At 36.1% G+C, this 27,134-nt stretch overlaps 1 protein-coding gene across 3 annotated transcripts in view; it reads right to left on the reverse strand.

Annotated features, from left to right (window-relative positions):
- Nucleotides 1-8,475: 8,475 nt before the first annotated feature.
- Nucleotides 8,476-27,134, reverse strand: part of LOC142541161 (uncharacterized) — a 62,644-nt gene continuing 43,985 nt past the window's right edge. The window contains exon 2 of one of the 3 annotated variants that reach the window (XM_075647793.1): nt 8,476-8,672. In XM_075647793.1, the coding sequence (XP_075503908.1) occupies nt 8,646-8,672 (27 nt within the window). In that variant the 3' untranslated portion in view covers nt 8,476-8,645. Of the gene's footprint in view, nt 8,673-9,312; nt 9,608-23,464; nt 23,727-27,134 lie in introns of those variants that run through there. The other 2 variants (XM_075647790.1, XM_075647794.1) reach the window with 2 other exon arrangements.

Genomic DNA, 27,134 nt, shown 5'->3' on the forward strand with positions numbered 1-27,134 from the left:
CAATTTCTTCACCATAAATGTAACCTGTGTATAAATAAGACAACAACAAACGACAAGCTAACATGATTTCAAAATGTCAGATTCAAGTAATTCCGATGCTTGCAGTAGGACGCATGTCTTTTTATCCTTCTGCAAAGAGAACAGAGTTAACACAATTGATAAAATAAACCAGATGATATCATAAAATCAAGTTAAGTCAATTAAACCCAATATATTTCGAAAGTAAGAAAACTTATTCTCAGGCAGAGGTTTAGTAAAGATATCTACTGCTTGTAAATCAGTAGAAATATATTTCAGACGAATGTCCTTCTTCTGCACATCTCTTATAAAATGATGTCTGATGTCTATGTGCTTCGTTCTGGAATGAAGTACTGGATTTTGCGTGATTGCAATGGAACTGGTATTGTCACAGAAAATAGGTGATTCAGAGGCCTGAATTCCATAGTCTTTAAGTTGTTGTTGCATCCATAGTATTTGAGAGCAGCAACATCTAGCAGCAAGGTATTCTGCTTCTGCAGTAGACGTAGCTATGGAAGTCTGTTTTTTACTAAACAAGGAGATCAGCCTATCACCAAGGAAATGACAAAAACCACTTGTGCTTTTTCTATCTAGTTTGCAACCTGCATAATCAGCATCGAATATCCAATAAGATTGAAAGATGAATCAATGGGATACCATAAGCCGACATTTTGAGTTCCCTTTAAGTACTTCAGAATGCGTTTAGCAGCAATATAATGAGATTGCTTAGGGTTAGATTGAAATCTTGCCCAAATGAAAACAGCAAATAATATATCAGGTCTACTAGCAGTAAGATATAACAGTGAGCCAATAAGACCACGATGTTGAGTTACCTCTACTGGAATTCCACTTTCATCTTTATCAAGCTTGGTAGATGAGCTCATTGGAGTAGAAGCAGCAGAGCATGCTTCCATACCAAACTTTTTCAGAAGCTCCTTAGTATACTTAACTTGATTTATGAAAATTTCAGTATCAAGTTGTTTAATTTGTAATCCTAGGAAGAATGTTAATTCTCCCATCATGCTCATTTCGAATTGATCCTGCATCAATTTAGCAAACTTTGCACATAATTTGGGGTTAGTTGACCCAAAAATAATATCATCAACGTAGATCTGTACCAATAGAATATGTTTATTCTTGACTAAAGTAAACAAAGTTTTGTCTACTGTCCCAATTGTAAAATCATGATTGACAAGAAATTGTGAAAGAGTGGCATACCACGCTTTAGGTGCCTGTTTTAGACCATACAAGGCTTTGTGTAATTTGAATACATGATGAGGTGAAAAATGATCAATGAAACCTGGAGGTTGTTCGACGTAGACTTCTTATTGAAGTAGACCATTTAGGAAAGCACTCTTCACATCCATTTGATAAACTTTGAAATTCTTGAAAGCAGCAAAAGCTAAGAATATTCTGATAGCTTCGAGCCTTGCTACTGGTGCGTAGGTTTCATCACAGTCGATTCCTTCTTCTTGTCTAAAACCTTGAGCCACCAGTCTTGCTTTATTTCTGATCACTGTGTCTTCTTCATTTAGTTTGTTTCTGAATACCCACCGGGTTCCAATGACAGCTTGGTGAGATGGTCTAGGTACTAGAAACCAAACTTCATTTCTTTTGAATTGATTCAGCTCTTCTTTCATAGCTTCAATCCAACTAGGATGCATAAGGGCTTCTTCAATTTTCTTTGGTTCATCCTGAGAAATGAAGGCAGCATGCATATATTCATTAATCATTTGCCTTCTGGTTCTCAAAGCCGCTGCTGGATTTCCAATGACCAAAGAAAGAGGATGATATTTTCTCCAAATAAAAGGGTTTGAAGGGATTTCTTCCTGATTTGATATATTTGGATTGATCTCATCTGAACCAGTAGCAGGTTCTTGAGTATCTTCTGCTGGTACTGGTAAGTCTAATGTTTGTACTTCTGGTTCCACTATTGGAATGTCTGGTTCTGGATTTTGAACATCTTTAATGCTTGGTTCTGTATCTTCTTCACTATCTGGTTCCAGATGAATCCTGTCTATCCTGTTACTCAAATTTGACAAATTAGATATTTCAGGAGTACTGTTATCTTCATCAAAGATAACATGAACCGATTCTTCAACATTGAGAATTCTATTGTTGAAGATTCTGAAAGCTTTGCTCACAGCAGAGTAACCAAGAAATATTCCAGTATCTGATCTTGAATCAAATGCAGTTAAATAGTTTTTGCCATTGTTGAGCACAAAGCACTTGCAACCAAACACATGAAAATAGGATACATTAGGCTTACTCCCTTTCCATATCTCATAAGGAGTCTGATTATGCCTTTTGTTGACCATTGTTCTATTTTACGTATAACATGCAGTGTTGATTTCTTCTGCCCAGAAGCGCTGAGAGATGTCTGCATCTGCTAACATTGTTCTAGCAGCTTCTTTAAGAGTTCTGTTTCTCCTCTCAGCTACTCCGTTTTGTTGAGGCGTTCTGGCAGCTGAAATATTCATGATGAATTCCCTTCTCATCTAAATACAACTCAAGTAATTTGTTAGTGAACTCAGTACCCCGATCACTTCTGATTTTAACAATAGAAGAAGATTTTTCATTTTAAATCTTTTTGAGAAGCTTGATCAGGAGGTTATTGGTTTGATCCTTTCCAGAAAGAAATATTACCCAAGTAAATCTAGAGAAATCATCAATAACAACAAGGGTGTATTTCATTCCCCCTAAGCTCATGATAGGGATTGGACCAAATAAGTCCATATTCAGTAATTCCAAACACCTTGAAGTTGATTTACTACCTTTGTTCTTGAACCTGGATCTTATCTGTTTTCCAAGCTGACATGCAGAACAAACATGATTCTTAACAAAATTAATATCAGGCAAACCATCAACTATGTTCTGCTTCTTGAGATTGTTGATTGATTTGAAATTCAAATGATTCAATCTTTTGTGCCAGAGCCAATGCTTATCACTAAGAGAGGCAACTAAACATGTAGGAGCATTAACATGATCTAAGTTCCAAGAAACTCTGTAGGTGTTCTTTTCTCTTTCAAGTTAATACGGTGGACTCAGCAGAATCTTTAACTGTACATATGTGCTTCTGAAAAGCTACAGAATAACCATTATCACACAGTTGACTTATGCTAATTAGATTGTAACAAAGATTCTCAACAAGTAGTACGTCATTGATAGTTATGTTACCATGAATAATCTTACCTTTACCCACGGTTTTACCTATTGAGTTGTCCCCAAACGTTATCTTTGGTCCAGTACAACTCATTACTTCTGATAGTAGATTTTTCTGTCCAGTCATGTGTCTGGAACATCCGCTGTCCAGATACCATGTGGAGCTGCTTACTTTAGCTTTCTTTACCTGTTCCTGCAAACACAAATTTTAGTATCTGGTACCCAATCTACTTGGGTCCAAGCCTTATTAGTTCCTTAGGAACCCACATTTGTACAATTTTTGGTGATTTTGTACTTCGGGTATCCATAGAGGTGTGTGCAGCAGAGGGTCTGTTATTTCTAACAGTATGCATCTCAGAATGTTGTTCTTCCCTTCTGTTCATGTTGTCTGGCCTGTATCTCTCCTGAACAGGTCTAGAATTATAGTATTGGTAGTTTTTAACCTTCATAGGGTTGTCTTCCTGAGTTGAATCTTCTACTGGATCCATAACTCTGGTCAACTCTTCCCTTAGGTTCAACATAACCCAGACCATAATGCTTCCTTCTGTGATTTACATTTCTTTCAACTTGAACAGTCGGTACTTCCGGTTCATATGCCACACTGGATTTGACGAAGTGAATGAATTTCCCTTTGCCTTTCTCCAGTTCTGGTTCAGTACTGGTTTCAGAAGTGCTTTCATTATTGCTGAATCCGAGACCACTTCTGTCACCGGATTGCTTCTGCAATTCTTGCATCTTTTCTATGAAACAGAAGACTTATTCCACGCATTTACCAGAACAGACAACTTCTGATTCTCAGTTCTTATTGTCTGGTAATCTGCATTTACTCTTTCATTCTCAGTTCTCAATTTACTTATCTCAACTTTTAAATCATTACAGCTATTCTCTTGTAAACAAGTGAACTTAATGACTTGATCTCTTAAGTTTTGATTTTCAGTATTAACTTCCTCAAATGATTGAGAAAGTTTCGAGTACTCTTTCACCATGTCATGCAGTGCTTTAATTAAATCAGTTCGAGTAAATTCATCAGAGTCAAAGTCGAATACCTCTTCAGATGTCGAGTTTGGTTCAACATCTGCCATAAGACATTTGATCTCTTCTGCATCACTTTCACTGGAATGACTTTCCGAGTCAGATGACTCAGTACTGGAGTCCGCTCATTTTGATTTGCTTTCATCAGCAATCATCGCTTTGCATTCTCTTCTGAACTTCTTGTCATTCCTTCTGTACTCTTTCTTCTAGTGATCATCCTTCTTGGGCTTTGGGCAGTCAGCAATAAAGTGACCAATCTTTCCACAGTTGAAACACGTCATATCATCAGATGGTGAATTTTTTTTGAAGTTTCGATTAGGATTTTGGTAAGCTCGGTGATTCTTCTTCATGAACCTGGAGAACTTTTTCACAAATAGAGACATAGCATCATTGCTGATCTTTTCAGCAGTCTTCTCAGAAGTACTCTCAATAGATGCTGCTTGAGGGATAGTTGCAGAAGCAATAGGAGTAGTATCAGCAATAGAAGTAGTAGCAGTAGTAACTGTAGCAGCAAGAGCCTTGGTTGGCAGATTTGTTGAAGGTTCTTCTCCGCTTCTCACTTTTAGTACAAACTCATAGGCCTTTAAATCAGCAAACAAGTCGTGTAACTCCAACTTGTTCAAGTCTTTAGAGACTCTCATGGCCATAGTCTTTACATCCCATTCTCTGGGTAAAGCTCTCATCACTTTGAGTGCTATTTCTCTGTTGCCATGCTCTTTACCCAGAGCCGTTAGCTCATTGACCAAGCTGCTGAAACGTTCATCAAACTCATTTAGAGTTTCTCCAGCTTTCATTTTAAGATTTTCAAACTTCTGAATTGCTACAGACAGTTTATTTTCCTTTGTCTGCTCATTTTCTTCACATATCTGAATGAGCTTTTCCCAGATTTCTTTTGCAGTGTAACACATCTTGATTTTACTAAAGGTGTTTTTATCAAGAGTCTTATAAAGAATATCCTTCGCAACATTGTCAAGATTAGCTTTCTTTTTATCTTCGCCAGTCCATTTGTTTCTTGGTTTTTCAACCATTTGTGGCGCACCATCAGTAACAGCAACAACTGTGTTAGGCTTTAATATCTTCATAGGACCATCTGTGATGACATACCACATGTCATCATCCTGCGCTGCAAGGTGAGCTTGCATTCTAATCTTCCAGTCGTCAAATTCTTCTTTAGAAAACATAGGAACCTTGCAGAAATGTGCCATTTTTTGTAAATTTTCACGAACAAGACTATCCTGCTCTGATACCACTTGTTGGGGATCGATGTCGATGATAGTTTATGCAAAGGGTGCTAAAATCCTGTTAGAGATTGTAGCTGTTCTTGTTCAATAGTACGTCCAGCAGATCACAATTAAAAGTGCGGAAACAATCCAATGGAGTAGGGTGAAAAATAGTAATAGCAGTAGCTAGTAACACAGTAGTTGTTTCTGGAAGTTCGAAGATAAAATCTTCTACGTCTCCCATTCTTCTGTTTTCAGAAGGTATCACTAAAAGACTTTGATTTTACAGTACACACTTGTACACACCCACTTCAGCATGGCTTATCTATTTCCTACTGAAACTCTTAGCAACTCAATACAATAGTTCAATATAGCAATGTTCTGGAAAAGACTCTTTCCAGTTTACAAACTCTTCTACACGATATTATAAAGTTTTGCTTGAAGAGATGAAGAAACAGCAGTATAAAATGATCTCCAAAGATCAGATGTATAATATGATGTGTGTACTGCTTTTCTGCAAGTTTGAGCTTTTGAAGATAATGGAAATTCCGCGGTTGCTCAATGTATCGTTGGATAGATAAGAATGATCAGCGTTGTTATCTAAATGGTTTTGATTCATATATATAGATAACTGAATCCAACGTCTATAATAAAAAATGGCTCTTTTGACTCTTGATAGAAGCAGCTTTATTTCCTAAAGAGGATCCTGCAAGAAGCTTTCAATCAATCAGTTTTGTTTCTTACTAAAATTAGCAGGATGAATTAAATGTTTTCGTACAACAATTAATGTCGCAATAAATGCTTGGTACTAAATAAAGTAACGGTAACAATTAAGATCAGAAACAATCCGTTAAGTGCTGATCCAGTAGGACTAAGTTCTGCTTCTGTTATACTAAGCCGCTGAGTACTGACTAAAGTACTGATCTGATAGAGAAACTCAAAAGCTACTGTTTTGCATAATCTTCTGGTTGGTATTATTACTACTGGTTTTGATACTCATCACCACAATAAAATTAAGTCTAACAATATCCGTCTCACAAAATACGACCCATGAAACCGTCTCACACAAGTTTTTGTTCACGTATATAATATCAAATGAGAGACAATATGTAAAGAATTTGAGATTTATTTTAAACATAATCCAATTTCGTAATAAAAATATGCACAATTGAAAAAGAATTGGAAAGTTGTTCCGATTAAACAAGGTTGTTAACTAATATTCGAATAATAAAATATTTTGGATTTGAAATAAATTCAATTCATTACGGGTAAACGATGGATACTAGGCGTTGTACGTATCGACTTACGCAATGTTGTAGCTAACACATTAATTCAAAAAATAACTAGTTAAAAATTTTTTGTGATGAAACAATTGCCTGATTTATGGACATACCTATCTTACTGCTACGAATACCTACTTAATAGCCGATTATTTTTTGCTAATAAAATTTTTATCATTAATCCACGTAACATGAGAGAAGAAACCGCTCACCTTAGGATGAGACCCCAAAAGAATGGAGAAAAAAATACTATATATTGAACTTATTCATGTAATTATAAAAAATAAATGTCAGAAAAATATTTGCAATTATTAAAATTGTGGGATGAGACCCCAAAAGAAAGGCGAAAAAAATACTATTGAACTTACTCATGTAATTATAAAAATTAACTGTCAGAAAAATATTTGCAATAACTAAAATTGTGACTTTAAACTAAAATCCTCTCAACCATAAATTTAATTCAAAACCTGGCCAAATTTTAATTTCCAAAAATTGTATCTAACAATTCTAAGGTATTGCAACTACCAAACTTGAATTAACTGACACTAAAATTCAAAAATCCCTAAATATTATTGGCTGAAATTAGGGATGTCAATGGGTCCGGTTTTTACCCAAACCTGCAATGGATCCGCGCCCAAATGGGGCGGGTTTGGGCATATTAAATCGGTCATAGGGCGGGTCTCGAGTCCAATTTTTAAGACCCGTCCAGGTATAGGACGGGTCATGGGTCCTATAATACCTCCTCATACCCGCCCTATATATGTGGATATAAATTATTGGATGCAATAATTGTCCATGCTTGATAGAGCGATCGAACCGTGGTGCTTGAGCTGCTGTGCGGTTTAATAGATTTTAGTTGCACCATTACCACTAGCTATAGGTTTTGGTAAAGCGATAAGCACTCTGTCCTACAATTGGTATCAGAGCCAAGGTCACGAGTTCGATTCTCATTGATTGCAAGGAGTGAAATTATTGGGAGGGAGATTGTTGGGTGCAATAATTTTCCCTGCTTGGTAGAGCGATCGAACCGTAGTGCTTGAGCTGATGTGCGATTTAAAATATTTGAGTCGCACCATTACCACTAGCTATAGCTTTTGATAAAGTGGTAAGCACTCGGTCCTATATAAATGCTCTAAAGTTTTAGTTTTATTAATTTTAATTTTTTTAATAGTCCAGCTCAACCATAACGACCTTAGCTATTCTTATGTCAACTGTTACATTTGAATCTACTTTAAATAATAGTGGAAGAATAGTTGGTTCTCATCTTAGTATGCTTAATTTAACAACTTTGGAGGTATTGATGTGGTTGTGGGGTGAGGTGAAAAGTAAACAAATCACAGTTTTATTTTGTTATTGTACTTTCATTTTAATTTTGTTACTGTACTTTCTCTCTTTAAATTACATTTTTTTACAGTTTTAAATTACATTTTTATTTTTTCAATGTATTTCTCTATTTTATTTTTTAATTAATTCTTCAAGTAGTTTACCAACTTGTCCTACCATTCTTGGTGAAGATGAAGATGATCTCGAAGAATGTGTCTGAAATATTGCCTACTCGCTGATTTTATATTGATATGTTTAAGTTATGTTATGACTTATTTTTGGGGATGTCTTTTTCTTGGAGAGCTAGTAACTCTTTTTTTTATGTAATTCATTATGTCGTGAAAATATTTTGTTTGTTATTATTAAATGTGTTCGAAGATATGAATTAGTTTTCTATTGTGTTGTATTTTGAGGTTTGTCTGTTTCATAATTCAGTAATGTGAGAAGAAATATTTTTATTTTTATTTTAAAAAATTCGGGTCTCACGGGTCTACCCGACCCCGTTTCGTATTCGAGGTGGGGCGGGTCCGAAGAATATTTGACCTGGGTGGGGCAGGTAATGGTCAAAGTTTTCTTCATGGAATGAGTCTTGGGTTTAGCCATACCCGCCTTATACCCGTCTCCTTGACATCTCTAGCTAAAATTTCAAAAATAACCAATATTTCTTAAATTTCAATTGATATTTCCAATCGTATTCAAAATTTGTACTTACAACCATTAATGCAACAAACATCAATTAATTGAACCAAAATCACATAAATCAAACCAAAATATAGCTTGAGACAAGGGATTTTAAATATGTGGTCGATTACAAATTTTGACTGATCAAAGTGACGACAAAGGTTTGGACAAATAGCTGGGAAAAAATCATGGAGAGAGAGGAATGATGAGGAGAGAGATTGTTGAAATTTGACCCGATATATTTTATACCAACATAATCTTTATTTTTATAACTATAAAGATTAACTTATAATTAAAAATAATTGTCATGATATACTTATCAATGTTCCCCTTCAAGCTAGAGTAACAAATTGTACAGTCCTAGCTTGTCTTCAAACATTTCCAACAATGTTCATAATAGGCCATTTGTTAATATCTCAGTTTTTTGCTCTGATGCATGGACATAGGCTATGCTGATTATTCGTTCGTCAATATTTTCTTTTATAAAATGTCGATCTACTTTGTCAGTGTGAAAATGCTTTATGTTTTAATGATAACAAACAACATCAACTTGTTTCAGTGTCCGACTGCTATTTATTTACATATTTCTAGATGGATACTATAAGTCAAGACAAACAACTTTCTCTTCAAGATTCAAGTTGAACATACTAGTCTGAATATCCTAAAGTCAAGCTACACTTTTCTCTATTTCAGTTCAAGCTGCTTTCAAGATTCTAACCAGACCACATCAGAAGCTAAAGCTGCATATTGATTTATAGCTGGTAATGCTCATGCAATCAAGTCTATTCGTCTTCATATAACCTCAACTTTATAAAGTACTGTTGACAAATCAATGCACATTACTCGATATCTCCAGTTGGCAAGAATGTCTCCTAAAAAGACAAGGATATGCTGCAGAGTATTTCTTTCATGAATTAACTTATAAGAAGCCGTTAATTACAGTATTTAGATACATGCAAGATGCATTAAATACGACGTACTATAAAGATAAAGGAGACAAAAAATATCTTTCTTTCATTTTAGACGCCATTACATATGATTGTTGATGATCTTTTTAGCATTGAAAGATTTTATATATATATTCAAGATTGAAGAAAAGAAACCCAATTTCACTGATTCTATCAAAGAAACTACTATCTGCAAGATTTCGAGCACTCTACATCTCTCAATCTCATGCCGCTCACTTTAGTATGCTCTGATTCTCAATATCATATCATCAAAGATCAATCAGTGCCACCTCTCTAGCTCTAGACACTCAAGCTACTTGTTAAAAGTTTTGAAGTTTTATTTTTCTGAACCGAAAGTTCCATAGACAGCTAGATATTTGTACTTTTATTGTGGTGATACTAATAGGTTCAATTTAGGTAGTGATAAGTCATAACCAAAGTGGGTTTGTACAAAGAATTGTTTAAATCGAAATCTTTTAGTGAAATCTTTCTTAAATGGAAGAAAGGGAAACGTAGAAGGATGTTACATTTGAACTTCCATACAAATTTCGTTTTATTTATTTTAAGCTTTATCTTTTTTGTTTGTCTTAATTTTTTTATTTTTTTATTTAGTCGTTGTGTTGAAAGATTGCTCAACATTGAATATGTATCATTATTAATCGATTCGGACCATTTTTGCACTTGAAAAACAATATTCAGTGGTCTGCCTATCTATAGCCATTCAAGAAACAAGAATTAACAGCAAGCAGATGTTAAGACCAGCTCAAGTATGAAAATAAATTTTAAAGGGTTTGTTCCCCATTCTCTAAACACATTTTCGATTCTAACAAGTGGTATAAGAGAGGGTTTTCTTGAACTCTGATATCTACATATATTCAAATGTCAACATTTAACTAGATTCCAATATTTTCTAAAGAGGAATATGATGACTAGAAAATCCATATATAGCCACATCTAGCTGCAAATGATTATGATATGTGATATGTAATCACTTATGGTCCAATGAAGATTTACAAAGCCAACTTTGATATAGCTATATTTGAGTGTGTATCTCAATTGGAGGAATAACACTAGTCTGTGTGGACCACTGACGACAAGAAAAAGACTTGATATTCTTCTTTAATTCGGGAGTAAATTAAAATTTCATCCATGAACACTATTAAAAATTGATCTAAGAAAGTTTTAAAAATGTTATTCTTTAATCCATAAATGCAGCTGGTGCATTGGTAATCCCAATCGAAGTTACCAAGAATTCATAAATGACATATCGGTGCAAAAAGGCATTTTCATAACATCTTGCTCCCTAATTTTGAATAGGTTGTAGTTCGGTAAATCAATCTTGGAAAATATTGATGCTACTTGCAGTATATCAAATAAGTCATATATTCTAGTGATGGGGTATTTTTTTATATATAGTCACCTAGTTCAATTCTCTTTAATCAATACAGAAACAACGAGTACCATCTTTTTATTCACGAACAAAAACGATGCACCACGTGGAGAAACATTGGGTCGTACAAACCCCTTTTCAAGTAATTCTTTTAACTACTCCTTCAATTCTTTCATTTCTGTGGGTTCCATTTTATAAAGAGCTTTAGAGATAAGGTTGGTTTACGGCAAGACATCAATTACAAACTATATATCTCTATCATGGGTAAACTTATTATATCATCGAGAAACACTTCTGAGTATTCACAAACAATATCAGTGTCCCCTAACGTCATTACTAGAAGATCTCTCACCACAATCGCATCCAAATACCCCTTACACCCTTTCTGAATCAACTTACGTTCTTTCATGACATATATAATAGGAAGAGGTGAAGAAATACCTACACTTGCAATTGTAAATGTGTTGGAAACTAAATTCCGGCGTTTTACAAAATATGAATCAACTGAAAAAACGAACCAACTGATCGAGTAAACTGAACTCAGCAACTGGACTTAATAACTGAAATCAACTGACTGATCAGTTGGAAACCGATCAGTTGATATATTCAGCCGTATGCTAAGCACCCTTCAACTGAACATGTTTCGGGAAAGAACAATCAACCGTCAAGAGACATAGAAGATTGCAACGCCGCACTTCAATCAATACAGCTTAAAAAAACGCATTTCGGCGAAAGCAATTAAGACGCCGCATCACAATAAATGAAGCAAACAATGTCCAAGGAATAATCAAGTAGAAATCAACGGATACAAAGATTCAAATTCATCTCAAGTTACCGTTGGAGAAAAGAAGCTTATAAATATGATAGAAGAACAGCTGAAGGAAGAGGAGAGTTGATTCTATTAAAAAGCTTGCTGTCACTCTGTCAAAATCTCAGCTCACTCTTACTTGATATATTCGTAGCAGTTAAGGCTACAATTTGAGCTCACTAGCAAGTTGTAATAATCGTTGAAATTCGATAGTGCTAAGATCAGTTACGCACTGAGAACATTCTGTAATACTAAGAGTTTCAGTTTTTGGCAGTGTTAAGTCCAAACTGAAGTGGGTCAGTACAATTCTTGTATTTGATCAAAGTCTTTTAGTGGATATCCTATCCTTGAGATAGAAGGGGTGACGTAGGAGTAATTAAATTCTCCGAACATCCAGAAACAACCCTTGCCTATTTTATTTCAGTTTCGTATTATATCTTTCGGTCAGTTATTTTCCGCAACTACTTTAGTTTAACTGATTGTCATTGACCAACAAGATTCCGAGAATCAGTTTGTCACCAAACTGAACTCAAAATTCGAAAAGATCAGTTTTAATTGTTAGTGTTTATTCAACCCCCTCTTCTAAACACTCTTGATACGTTAATCGATCCTATCAAGTGGTATCAGAGCGGTTGAATCTTGTTCTTGAATACTTTTGATCTAAAAACTTGCCAGCATGACTTCATTCAACAAAATTCCCATGTTCTCCAGAGAAGAATTTGATGATTGGAAAATCAAAATGCAGGCTCATTTGGCTGCACAAGATGATGACATGTGGTATGTCATAACTGATGGACCCATGAAGATTCTAAAAGCAAATATAGCAGTTGCCATAACAGAAGGGGCAACACAAAGAATAGAAAGACCCAGAGATGAATGGACAACTGAAGACAAAAGAAAAGCCAATCTTGACAATGTGGCTAAAGACATTCTGTACAAAACGTTGGACAAAGTAACTTTCAGCAAAATAAAGATGTGTAAAACAGCCAAAGAAATTTGGGAAAAGCTGATCCAGCTGTGTGAAGGAAATGATCAAACCAAAGAAAATAAACTTTCTGTTGCTGTTCAAAAGTTTGATAACATCAAAATGAAAGCAGGAGAATCAATGCACGAGTATGATGAAAGAGTGAGCAGTATCATCAATGAGTTAAATGCACTTGAAAAAGTGTATACCAATAAATAAATTGCACTAAAAGTAATGAGAGGTCTTTCCAAGGAATGGGATGTCAAGACCATGGCAATGAGGGAGTCCAAAGATCTGAACCAAATCGAACTTCGTGATCTGTTTGCTGATTTAAAGGCCTATGAATTTGAGCTGCAGACCAGAGAAGGAGAACCATCTACCTCTGCAGCCACAACTGCTCTAGCTGCTGTCAGAACTGAACTAATCAGTTCAGTCGATAAATCTGCTAATCAGTTGAGTAATGATGCTATGCCATTGTTCATCAAAAAATTTGGAAGATTCATGAGAAAGAATCAAGGGAACTTCCAGAAGCCATACCAAAGGAACAATTCCAAAGATGAACCAAATGCCTGCTATAACTGTGGCAAATCAGGTCACTTTATTGCTGATTGTCCTAAACCCAAGAAGGACAGTCAAGGCTCAACTGATAGAAGAAAGAAATCATATGAACACAAAAGAAGACCCAAGGAAGATAAGAAGGTCTTCAGAAAGAAACATGAGGTACTCTTAGCTGAAGAAAACAAATTTAAATGGGCAGAAACTGACAGTGAAGAGTCGGAACCAGAAAGCTCATTCAGTTCTAGTGATGATGAGGAAGTAAAGTGCTTGATGGCTAATGATGCAGCAGAAGAATCATCTAGCCAACAGGTATTTGATTTCAGCTCAACTGATTTCACACGAGAAGAACTCATTCTAACATTACATGACATGGTAAATGAGTATCAAAAGCTTGCATCATCATTTGAAAAATTCAAAGCAAAGCGAAATGATCCCACAGACAATAAAACCAAAACTGATGAATCAGTCGATGGGTTGAGTCTAAAAAGGGAAATTTCTAAGTTAAAAGCAGAAAGAAACAAAAATCAGTCATTAATACAGAAGTTGATGCTTGAAAACTCAAAACAGACTGAGCTTATTCAGTCTTGGAACAAATCATCTACTGCACTAAATGAGATGCAGATTTCACAAAAATCAGTTTTTGATAAAACTGATTTAGGGTTCAACACTCAAGGAGAAATGTATCCAAATGATACTCAACCAAAGCTAACAATAGACAAAGGGAAATACATTCACTTTGTCAAATCAGCAGTGGTACAAGAACAAATTGAGCCCAGTAAACTGATTGAGCAACCTACTGAGAATATGAACAAGGCTAGAAGATATGGAATTGGTTATAGTCAAAAATTCTCAACTGATTCACAAAGTCAGTCATCAAAGAGATTTTACAAAAACTATTCGAATGGCTATTCCTATTACTATAACTGCAAGCCAGTTCAGAAGAGATATAGACTGAACAATCAGTTGAATAAAGTTAAAACACATATTGTATCATCCGTACGCTACACAAGCACACAAAAGCCGAGAAAAATCATTTGGAATACAGCTACTGGAAAGTCTGTTAGACTAATCCAAGTATGGGTTCCTAAGGGACTAATCAGTTCAGGACCCAAATAGATATGGGTACCAAATTATATTATGTGTGTGACAGCAGGTAACAGGTGCAAACAAGAACTCAATATGGTATTTGGACAGTGGGTGTTCGCGACACATGACAGGAGATGCAAGTGTGCTATCTCAGCTGATCAAATACAGTGGCCCAAATATCAGTTTTGGGGACAATTTCAAAGGTAGAACTGTGGGTAAGGGTAAGCTTATCCATGGTAACTTTACTTTTAAAGATGTTCTATTAGTAGAAAACCTGAAGTATAACTTGATTAGCATCAGTCAGTTATGCGACAGTGGATTCTCAGGACATTTTGACAAAAACTCATGTTCAGTCAAAACTTCAACTGATGAAATCATACTAACTGGAAAACGTTGTGGAAACACATATAAAGTCAGTTGGAATGATCAAACTTATGCACCAGTTTTATTGCTTTCAAATCATCTAAAAACTGGTTGTGGTATAAGAGACTAAACCATTTAAACTTTAAAACTATTGCCTATCTGAGTAAACATGAACTTGTAACTGGTTTGCCCAAAATAGATTTTCAAAAGAAAAACTTTGCTCAGCATGTCAGTATGGTAAACAAGTACGATCTTCCTTTAAAAACAAGGGTTGTAAATCTTCATCCCGATGCTTAGAACTGTTGAACATGGATCTCTTTGGTCCTATACCAGTCATGAGCTTAGGGGGAATGAAATACACCTTGGTAGTCGTAGATGATTTTTCAAGATTTACTTGGGTTATTTTTCTCAAATCTAAAGACCATACTGCTTCACAACTGATAAAGCTCTTCAAAAGACTTTTAAATGAAAAATCAGTTGGAATTGATCGAATCAGATCAGATCGAGGAACTGAATTCATCAATCAAACTCTTTCAAATTTTCTAGAGAATGCTGGAATTAAGCATGAGCTCTCAGCAGCCAGAACTCCTCAGCAAAATGGTGTAGCTGAGAGAAGAAATCGGACCCTTAAAGAAGCTGCTAGAACAATGCTTGCTGATTCTGGTATTTCTCAAAGGTTTTGGGCAGAGGTAGTAAACACTGCATGTTATACTCAGAACAGATCAATGATTAATAAGAATCATATTAAAACACCAAATGAGATCTGGCATTGAAGAAAAAGTATAATTACTTATTTCAAAATATTCGGCTGCAGATGTTTTATCCTTGATAATGGTAAAAATTATCTAAAAGCGTTTGATGCTAAATCTGCAAAGGGAATATTTCTTGGATACTCATCAGTTAGTATAGCTTATAGAGTCTTCAACAAGAAAACCCTAAATGTTGAAGAATCAGCTCATGTTGATTTCGATGAAACTGAACTAACTAATAAGCCAACTGATCAAGTTGAGCTAGTTGATCGATTTACAGATATCAGTTTGGAAGATGATGACAAAAATGAATATCATAATAATCAAAACATATTTCAAACACCTGAACCAGAAGTACTGGATAAATCAGATGCACAGGAAGTCGTTAGTGATGATCAGTTGATAGAGCATAATGATAACACTCAAATACCAGTTGACGAAGCACCAACTGAGACTGAAAATTGTGTTCAGTTACCAACTGAAGGAATTGCTGATACAACAAATACTGAGTACAGATGGAAAAAATCACATCCATCTGAACTGGTAATAGGAAATCCATCAGATCCAGTAAGAACTCAAAATCAAATGCTAAACTTATTTATCCATTCAGCTTTTGTTTCACAACTAGAACCAAAGAAAACTGATGAAGCTCTTGCTGATCCTAACTGGGTAAATGCAATGCAAGAAGAGCTAAATCAGTTTACTCATAACAATGTCTGGAACTTAGTTCCAAGACCGATTTCAAAAACTGTCATAGGTACAAAATGGGTTTTCAGGAACAAACTGAACGAAGATGGTTCAGTTGGACGCAACAAAGCAAGATTAGTAGCACAAGGATACAGACAAGAAAAAGGAATTGACTATGATGAGACATATGCTCCAGTTGCAAGACTGGAAGCAATCAGAATGTTTCTTGCTTGTGCATCATACAAGAATTTCAAGATCTTTCAGATGATGTAAAGAGTGCATTCCTGAACGGTCAACTACAAGAGGAAGTATATGTTGAACAACCCCCAGGTTTTGTAAATCACAACTTTCCTGATCATGTATATCATTTGAACAAAGCCTTATATGGTCTTAAACAAGCCCCAGAGCTTGGTACGAAACTCTTTCAAAATTCCTAACTGATCATGATTTTTATGTTGGATCAGTTGATAAGACCTTGTTCAAATTTACTATTAGTTCAAATTTATGTTGATGATATCATATTTGGGTCAACTAACCCCAAATTATGCTAGAAATTTGCTAAGCTAATGCAGGATAAGTTCGAAATGAGCATGATGGGTGAACTGACATTCTTTCTTGGACTACAAGTGAAGCAACTGGAGACTGGTACATTCATCAGTCAGACTAAATATACAAAGGAGCTGCTGAAGATATTTGGCATGGAATCATGTTTAGCTGCAAATACTCCCATGAGCTCATCGGTAAAATTGGACACTGATCAAGGGGGAATATCAGTTGAGGCGACATTATATCGAGGTTTAATAGGGTCATTGTTGTACCTAACTGCCAGTCGCCCTGATATTGTATTTGCTGTCTGTATGTGTGCTAGATTTCAAGCAAATCCTAAGCAATCACATTTCTCAACTGCTAAAAGAATTTTGAAATATCTTAAGGGTACACAAAATGTTGGGTTATGGTATTCTAAAGACTCTACTTTCAATTTAGTTGGATATTCAGATGCAGATTATGCAGGATGTAAGCTTGATCGTAAAAGTACAAGTGGATCTTGTCAGTTTCTAGGAGACAGGTTGATCTCTTGATTCAGCAAGAAGCAGACATCTATAGCTACCTCAACAACTGAAGCAGAATACCTTGCTGCTGGTAGTTGCTGTGCACAACTGATCTGGATCCAGCAACAACTGAGAGATTATGGAGTAATTACAAATAATTCGCCAATATTTTGTGACAATACGAGTACAATTGTCATCACCTATAATCCAGTTCTTCACTCAAGGACAAAGCATATAGATGTCAGACACCACTTCATTAGAGATCATGCTTTGAAGAAGGACATTAGACTGGAGTATATATCAACTGAGCAACAAGCAGCTGACATCTTCACCAAACCATTACCCGAGACTAAGTTTTCTTACTTTCGCAATATTCTTGGTTTAATTGATCTGTCTTAAAATTATTACTAATGTTGCTTTACTAATAGAATTATCTGCAGAAAATAAGAACACAACAAATTGAAAATAATACTTTATTAAGAATACCATCGATCCCAGTTTACAGAAGATATCATAGAACCAATTGAATCCTGCCATTCTCTAATCCAATTATTCAACTCATAAATTTGGATTCTAGAAAATGACTTAGTTGTAGAAAACTTCTCAACCACATGCCATTCCTTCCATAACATTGCTTCTAACAGACATTTGTCATCAATCAGATCTGTAACATGCCTAACTTCAAAACGATCAATGTATTTTCTTGCTGTTGCTGCTTGAGCACGAGTAGGAACAGCACCACTACTACTTACCCTCTGCAAATCATGAATCTTGAACCATGTTGACATCACTTCATCAAGACATATTCTTCCATTGTCTTCTTCAATTCTTCTAAATAAGGACTTAATTGCTCATTAACTTGAATATGCGAACTACTGCATGCATCAGAGTTACTTGAATCCGACATATTGAACTGTTATTATCTCACAATCTATCATCTTATTTATAGATAGATGAAATTTAAATGTTGAAGAATCTGAAGAGACTCAAATCAACCGAAGCGTTTTTCTCATTTACCAAGGCTTCTTAACTATCAGTTGTTCATTATCAACTGATATCAGTTTGACATTTATTACTTAACGCTTAACCAGTCATCAGTTCATCTGTTTATGATCATAATTCATATATAATAACTAATGAAACTTATTATTTGCAGGAAAAAGAAAAACAAAGTTAAGCCAAAATAAATGTTTCATTCAACCATAAATATTTGCTTGGATTACATCATTATATTTCTCTTCTACAACAATTATCCACATCTTCAACCAAGCAGATAAAGGTCCAGTAGATGTCTTGAGAAAGCTGTGGGAAGAAGCTATGCGATTAAGGATCTCCAGCTCCTTTCGAAGCATCAGCTGATAGATATGACCATCCTTGAAAATGTCCACCCACACAGCTATATTCAAGTGCTCCCGCACTTCTCTCAACTCTGCCAACAGTTCGGGAGTGGTAGCCTCTCCAGAATTATACAGGAACGCAAGCTCCTGTAACTTTTCCCAGTAGGGAAGACTCTTGTAGAAGACTTCGTCTTCTATAACAGCCTTCCCAGCTTCCAAAGAAAATGGCGAAGCACTCGAGCTACTCGCATCAGCCATTCTTTCGTCTTGAATATTTTCACCAATATGACTGAAACTAACCGTGTTACTTCTATTTATAGCAGAATATCAAGGAAGCTGAAGGGTTGTCAACGTTTCAGCAAACGATAATCTTTCTGACCTTTAAATTTATTCGCTTTAATTATTTTATGCACTAATTAAGGGGGAATAATGGTTTTAAGAGGTTAACTGAGAAGACAAATGTTAGTAAACTCTCAACTGAAAGGACACAGTCTTACAACTGATCGTTCAGTTGGGTATTTCACTAATCTTCTCATATAAGTTAACTAATTAAAACATATTATATTCCAAATCAATTGACGTGACTGTCTATTATCTAATGATGAATCTCATTTTGAAAACGTGGAAGCATTTGAACCGTTTAAATTGTACACACGCTTATAGCACACGTACACACGTTTTTATTCAAAATTTTGATGGACTGACACGTGTCCAGAATTTAAACAGTCACATACATATAAATAATTTTCCGCTTCAGTTCAGCTTTCTTTCTTACGCGTACATCATCTCTCAGAGCAAACTCATACACTCAGAGCTTGTATTTCGCAAAATTTCAGGTTTCTTTACTCTCAGCAATGGCGAATCAAATCCCAGCTCACATGTTGAACGCTATGGCCATTGATTTTGACTCAGTTTTATCAGTTCACGAAGCTGAAATTAAGAACGTCTTTCTGAAGATTGAATCTGCTGGTCTCAGAATGTTTTTGGGACAATACTCGCAGGAGATTTACCCAAAAGAACTCCAAGACCTCTACTCAAATGGATATATCAACTCTGATGGAAACATCATTGCCACTATTAATGGTCAGTCGGTGACCATTTTTGAAGATTCTTTCGGAGAATTCTTTTCATTACCCTCTGATGGATTAGTACACCTTGCTGATGTTAAAGCATCAGATATTGAAGAAATGCAAACTGCACTCTCTGCTGATGGACGGAAAATTAAAGTTTCCGATCCTAAGAAGGAACTGAAGCATGAGGTTCAGTTGCTGGCTGATATCGTAGCCAAAGGTCTATTGGCAAAGGCAGGATCGTATGCTGCCCTGACTTTGGAGAAGTTTCAAGCTATTACGGTTATTATGGCTGGAAGAAAATTCAACTGGAAGCAACTTATTTTTAGTATCTTGAAGAATATGTTTTCCTCCACCAAGCAATCCAAAGGACTTGCAATGCCGCTAAGCTATTTGATGAAAGTCAAAGGGTTGGTGGCTAATGATTCGGAGCGATCATCTAAATTCAAAATTTTCAATGGGAAGAATGTTCTGCCACCCAAGACTAAATTAGATATCTCTCCTGATCAGTTCGTGAAGATCAAGAAGGAGATTGGGACACAACTGGCTGCTCCCAAATCAGTTAAACAAGGGAAGACATTGGCTCAACTGAAGACAGTTAAAAGAAAACTGATTATTAGCGAATCTGATTCTGAGAAGACGCCCTCTCCAAAAATTGCCAAGAAACCAAGAACACAAAGGACAAAATTACCAACCACAGTAGAATCAATTCCTACTAAAAGACTGATATCTTCAGATGTCTAACAGCCTATCAAAGCAGTTCCTCTGAAGATTATTCCACCAGAAATCTCAGCTGGTGCAACAAAAAAATAGTTAGAATCAAAGCTCCTCTAATCCACATCAATCGTCCTACCGTTCTAGCACCTGCCAGACCCAAAGGTATAAAGATTATAGAACTGGTGGATACTACTCGTACTGGATTGGAAATTCCACACATCCTCAGTACTGAAAAAGGCAAAGGCAAATTGATTGAAAAGCCCAGACCATCCAATTCAATTCAAACTCATATTGACCTTGTTTGGGAACAGGTTAATAATTTTGCAGCATCAAAACTTAAAATCTATGATGACTGGACCGCCTACAGAACTCAAATTTTTGCTAAGCAGCTGAAAAAGAAATCCCAGCTGAACAAATTTATCAAACTGGAAGCAATTGTCCTCAAGATGGTCAAAGCTGCTACAATTGTTCAGGCTTTGGAGAGAAAAACATATTTTTTTGATCAAATTCGAGCTAAGAAGCTATCTCAACTGCTTGAGAAATTAAAAGGCAAACTACATTCCCACCAATCCAACTGCCTATAATGATCGAGCTGTGATCACTCAGCTAGATACAGATCTTACTAGCTTGCAAGCTCAGATAAAAATGTGGGAAATGGATCAGGAGTTAGTTCTTCCTGAGGAAGCCTCTGAAGAAGAAGAAGAAGACCCCTCCTCTCAGCAGAAAGAGCCATCCTCAGAACAAACTATTGTTACAACTGAAGAACCAGTTCAGGATGTGCCACAATCATCTGCTGTGGAACATCAGCTGTACTCTGAAGCCGAGTTGAATTTTGCCAACATTGATGAAATAATTCAAGCAGTAATGACAGAATCTATGAATAATGAACCCATTTCTGAAGAAGTTGATCACTCAACTGATCAAATCACTCAAGAGGTTTCTATCTCAACAGAAGCACCAGTTCAGCCTGCTGTTTCTGAACTAAAGGAGCAAACAGTGGTGCCTACTCAATCACCAAATCAACATATTGCTGAAAATATGGAGGCAGTTCATGACCCTTTCACTGAAAATCTTATTCAGCAGGAAAGCCCAATTGTTGATCAACATCAATCTTCATCTCCTCCAGTCCAAGTAGCAGTAACTGAAACAGATGTTCCAGCACAGACTGTCTCTGAAACGATATTATCTGATAGGACCATGGTGGTCTTTGATCAAATCTCACATGAAGAAAGAACATCTAATCAGTCACCTCCTCTTCAATCCACAGAAATGGATCTTGTTCTTGAAGAAATCCAGAATATGCAGCAGATGATTACTGAAATCAAGAAAATTCAATCCACACAATTATCTCATACTGTCGAACTGGATTCTTCAATTGAATCTAATTCAGCAAAACTGAAAGACATTCAAGCAAACATGGATTCTCTTACCCGAACTGTACTTGAGATGAAGAATAACAGAGGTCTAGCTCAAAGTCTCTATACAACTCAGGATATAATCAGTCAACGAGTTGAGCGATTGGAAACTTCCGTTTCTAATAAAATGGAATTGCTGCAGACTTGTTTACAAACTGCTGTCTCAAGTATCTACGCAGATGTCAAAATTCTTTCCACTGACGTTCGAAAATTATTTGAGAAGATGGATTTGTTTGACAAAAAAGGGGAAGAAATCAAAGATCAAAGAGCATCTTGAAAAACAGCAGAAGCAGTTAATCAGATTATTAGATTCAGCTGTTATTAAATCAAGATCTATTTCAGTTCAAGAAATTCAATCTCTTATTTTATCTACAATGAGCTCAGATCTTCAGTTATTATTTACTTAGTTTTGTCAAACACCATAAAGGGGGAAATTGTTGGAAACTAAATTCCGGCGTTTGACAAAATATCAATCAACTGAAAATACGAACCAACTGATCGAGTAAACTGAACTCAGCAACTGGACTTAATAACTGAAATCAACTGACTGATCAGTTGGAACCGATCAATTGATATATTCAGCCGTATGCTAAGCACCCTTCAACTGAACATGTCTCGGGAAAGAACAATCAACCGTCAAGAGACATAGAAGATTACAACGCCGCACTTCAATCAATACAGCTTAGAAAAACGCATTTCGGCGAAAGCAATTAAGACGCCGCATCACAATAAATGAAGCAAACAATGTCCAAAGAATAATCAAGTAGAAATCAACGGATACAAAGATTCAAATTCATCTCAAGTTACCGTTGGAGAAAAGAAGCTTATAAATATGATAGAAGAACAGCCGAAAGAAGAGGAGAGTTGATTCTATTAAAAAGCTTGATGTCAATCTGTCAAAATCTCAGCTCACTCTTACTTGATATATTCGTAGCAGTTAAGGCTACAATTTGAGCTCACTAGCAAGTTGTAATAATCGTTGAAATTCGATAGTGCTAAGATCAGTTACGCACTGAGAACATTCTGTAATACTAAGAGTTTCAGTTTTTGGCAGTGTTAAGTCCAAACTGAAGTGGGTCAGTACAATTCTTGTATTTAATCAAAGTCTTTTAGTGGATATCCTATCCTTGAGATAGAAGGAGTGACGTAGGAGTAATTAAATTCTCCGAACATCCAGAAACAACCCTTGCCTATTTTATTTCAGTTTCATATTCTATCTTTCAGTCAGTTATTTTCCGCAACTACTTTAGTTTAACAGATTGTTGTCATTGACCAACAAGATTCCGAGAATCAGTTTGTCACCAAACTGAACTCAAAATTCGAAAAGATCAGTTTTAATTGTGAGTGTTTATTCAACCCCCCCTTCTAAACACTCTTGATACGTTAATCGATCCTATCAAAATGGATGGTTCCCATTCTACAATCTATGGTAGCTAGATACTTGGAGGGCCAACCCATCCCCAAAATAACATTGAAGTCCGACATTCCCATAACTATCAAATAAGTTTACATTTCTTGGCCTTGAACATGAATTGAAAATTATCGAAAAATCTTGTCACTGTGATCTCCAGCCCATAAGGTAATTCTATTTGAATTTTGTTTCTGTTATGCTAGAGGTAATGCCAAGTTTTCGTACAAATTACTCGGAAGTAAAAGAATGTATAGCTCTCGAGTCAACTAATACAGTTGCTTTCATGCCAAAACTAAAAAACATACATGTGATAATATAGGTACCGGGTCCGCCTCCTCAGTGGTCATCGAGTACAATCTACCTTGAACCCTGTTAGTGCGAGGATCTGAGTTTCCTAGGATGTTCTTGGCCATATGTCATGTTATCTTGCAGTGATAACACTTTTTTGTTCTATGGAAACTGTAAGGTCCAAAATGCGATAATGTAACCTAACTGCATTTGAATATAGGTAAAATGGAAAATTACTAATTAAATGGTTTTAATTGCATGAATTAAATATAGGGTGCATGCTTACATATTTAAAATGCACTTTTCTACATGAATACATGAAACTGCGTTTTAAAGCTTATTCGAGACGCGATAGAGATACGAAGATCGGGGACCATATGAGGGAAAATATTTTTATTAAATAATTATTTTTAATTGTCTAATATATGGTATATGTTGTGTGGTATTTTTGAAAATGGGGTGTTTTGAGGTGATTTTATACGCCGAGACGTATTTTTAAACGATATTCGATTTTCGACGAAAATATGAACTTTTTGATAACTTGTTTTCACAATCTTTTCTAAATAAAATATTTTAATATTAACTAATGGGCCTAATGTGCCTAGTATACCATGTTAATGAGCCTAAGATTGCACACATGATTTAATTAACAAATAAAAAGACCTGAAACCTACCCCAAAACCCTTAAACTCACGCACACCACACACAACACACACAAGAACTCCTCTTAGCAGCAAACACACACACACACACACACACATAAGAATTGCAGAAGGGAGGGCCACAGTTTTGAGGAGAATTAAGTCTAGGGTTTTCTACGCCGTCGTTCTTCGCATCTCAACTTGTTTCTTAACTTTTTGCAAACATCTTTCACACCATATTATGTATATTTGATTATTTTTGCACGAGGAATATGATGCACAAGTTTTATTTTCGCTTCTGTGGGGATACATGCATATAACTCATGTCTTGATAATATAAAACTCATGTTAATGATGCACAAAGGGGCTGTCATGGTGGGATACCTTGGAGGGACATTTTTCCAACAAGTTAAGGGTCCATAGATGCCAAGACAAAAGCTGCACATGTATGGAAGAAGGCTTGAACGAAAATTGCATGTTTTGTGCACTAGGTTTTGGCGAGGAGGAAGCAAGGCGTGCGGCTTGACCAGGGACCAGGGCTCGGGCTAGACATGGTTAGGTGTGAGGATGGTGCATCTGCTAGGGAAGAGTCAATGCGAGATAGGACTCTTCCCATGCAACCCGAGGGCAGCTGCTGTGCGGAAGAAGTCACGGCTTGTCCAGCGGGTCCAGGCTAAGTCTGAGGATGGTCCAGCAAGGTTCATGAGGGTTCGGGCTCGGGTGGTGGCTCGGGTGAAGAGTCCTCGTCGAGTTGGGGTCCTAGTTGCAAGTCTAGGTAGCGGCTCACGCTAGAACTTGTGGCGTGGGCTAGGGGATGGTTAAATGGGTCAGGGCTGGTCAGTATGGTCCGTAGGTGGTCTGGTCAGGGGATGGTTCGAGGTGGCTCGGGTGTGGTTCGAGTAAAACGAGAATGGCTCGAAGGAAACTAGCTTAGGTTCGAACTAGGGCTAGGGAAAAGAAATGTCAAACCATGGTCCACGGGGGTCGATTCATGGTTCAGGAGGGTGGTTTAGGTATAAAAAGTCTATATTTAAAATTTTGGGAAGAAAATATTAAAGTTTGAATTAATTCGGGAATTAAACGCTTTACGAATTAGTAAATAGGAAATTAAATCTAAAGCCTCGAATTTAAGCTAAATAAAAATATTAAAATTAAATTTAAGCTTAAATAATTATTTGTGCTGCTCTAGAGCCAATGAAAGTAAGAAAAAATCAAAATAAAGATATTCTAAGTCAAAGGGTAAAACGATCATTTTACACCTGAAAAATGTATGACGTCCTGGCAGTGCCCTGAATGCTGTAAATAATGTTACTATGTTTATTTTAAATATATGTTGAAACGTTAATGCTAAAAGACATGTTGCATGCTTGGTTTAAAAGAAAAATTATTTATATATGCATGAATTTTTATAAATGATGAAAATATGAAAAGTTGAAGGAGGTTGTGATTGAAACGATGATATGATGATTATGATGATACGATGATATGTAAGGGCAATGTTCATCTGACGGGTGATAGTGTCGCTGATGTCCCCGCCGCCCAATACTGTGGTTACATGTAGATAGATCTATCGACTCTCAGCTGATACGAAAGTCACAATTAACGATCTAAATTCAATAAAAGGAAAACGTATACGTATATGATATGATATGATGAAAGGAAAAAAATTTTACGTTTATGCATATTCATGAAATGCTATTTGAAGTAAAAATATTTTCACTGTTGCATGTGGATGTATATGTATTACTTGTTATCATGGTTATGGTTTGCTAAGTCAATAGACTCACTAGGTGTGATCTATGTAGGTGAGCATGATGTTGATGTAATTGGAGGTCTTGATGGTTGAACTAGCTGGGCTGAAGGTGCACAAAACCCGAGGACTGTCGCTAGTTTTTCGCAAATAAAACTATATTTATGATTACTTAAAGATTTATTTGAGAGGTTTTTGAGAGGATATTAGAGTTAAGTTATTTTTGAAACAATGCCAGGTTAGATTGGTCGACATTTTACGATTTTATGCTTTGAATTACTTTCTTTTGGATTTTCAAATAACGGTTGGTTGGTTTATTTTTAAATTTCCAATCTAGTTATATTTTAAAAGCTTATTGTTTCGGCCAAATGAATTAGAAAGTAGTATAGAGTGGGAAAAAAATTTCTAGTATATTTTAAAGAAAAAGGAGTAGTGGACGTTTCAGTTAAAATCAGAGCAATATTCCTGCAAAGGGTTGTGTCACCGTCGATCCAGAAACTCAGTCGTCAAGCCTCAAATTTGTAAATTTAAATGTTTTATATGATTTTATTGTTAGCACATACATGATCGCATGATTCATATGTTTAAATTGCATGCTTATTGAAACTTAATGATATTTATGTTTAAGTTGAACAATAAATGAAATTTACATGTTGCATGATTAGAAACCTTAGATTTATATGCATGTTGGTTACATCTAAAATTTGGAAAACGTTCAGATATAATGTCTCCTAGACGCGCACCTAGTACTGATAGGCAAGTTGAGAATACTGAGGATCGTCAAGGGAATGTAACTCTACCTCCTAATGGGGATGCTGCTATTCGTGCACTGGAAGACATGACATGCTTCTTTGAACAGCAGTTTCAGCAGGCTCCGAGGCCACATCTTGACGTTTAAGATCAGTTCCGGAGGCTAGGTCTGAAAGAATTTTTTGGCACCACCAACCCATTTGCTGCTGAGGGTTGGATTCGAACACTTGAGGTGCACTTCCATTATCTGAATATGGGAGACGCGGACCGAGTTAGGTTTGCTACTTATATGCTTAGAGATGATGCTTCTCTTTTGTGGGAAGGGCGGAACATGGGATTGATTTGGCTACACTTACCTGGGTACGATTCAAGAAAATATTCTATGAGAAATACTTCACTGCCGACGTCCAAAGGCGCCTGAAGAGGGAGTTCATGAGT

This window comes from Primulina tabacum, chromosome 3 (assembly GCF_025594145.1).
Source record: "Primulina tabacum isolate GXHZ01 chromosome 3, ASM2559414v2, whole genome shotgun sequence".
In the NCBI taxonomy this organism is placed as follows: Eukaryota; Viridiplantae; Streptophyta; class Magnoliopsida; order Lamiales; family Gesneriaceae; genus Primulina; species Primulina tabacum.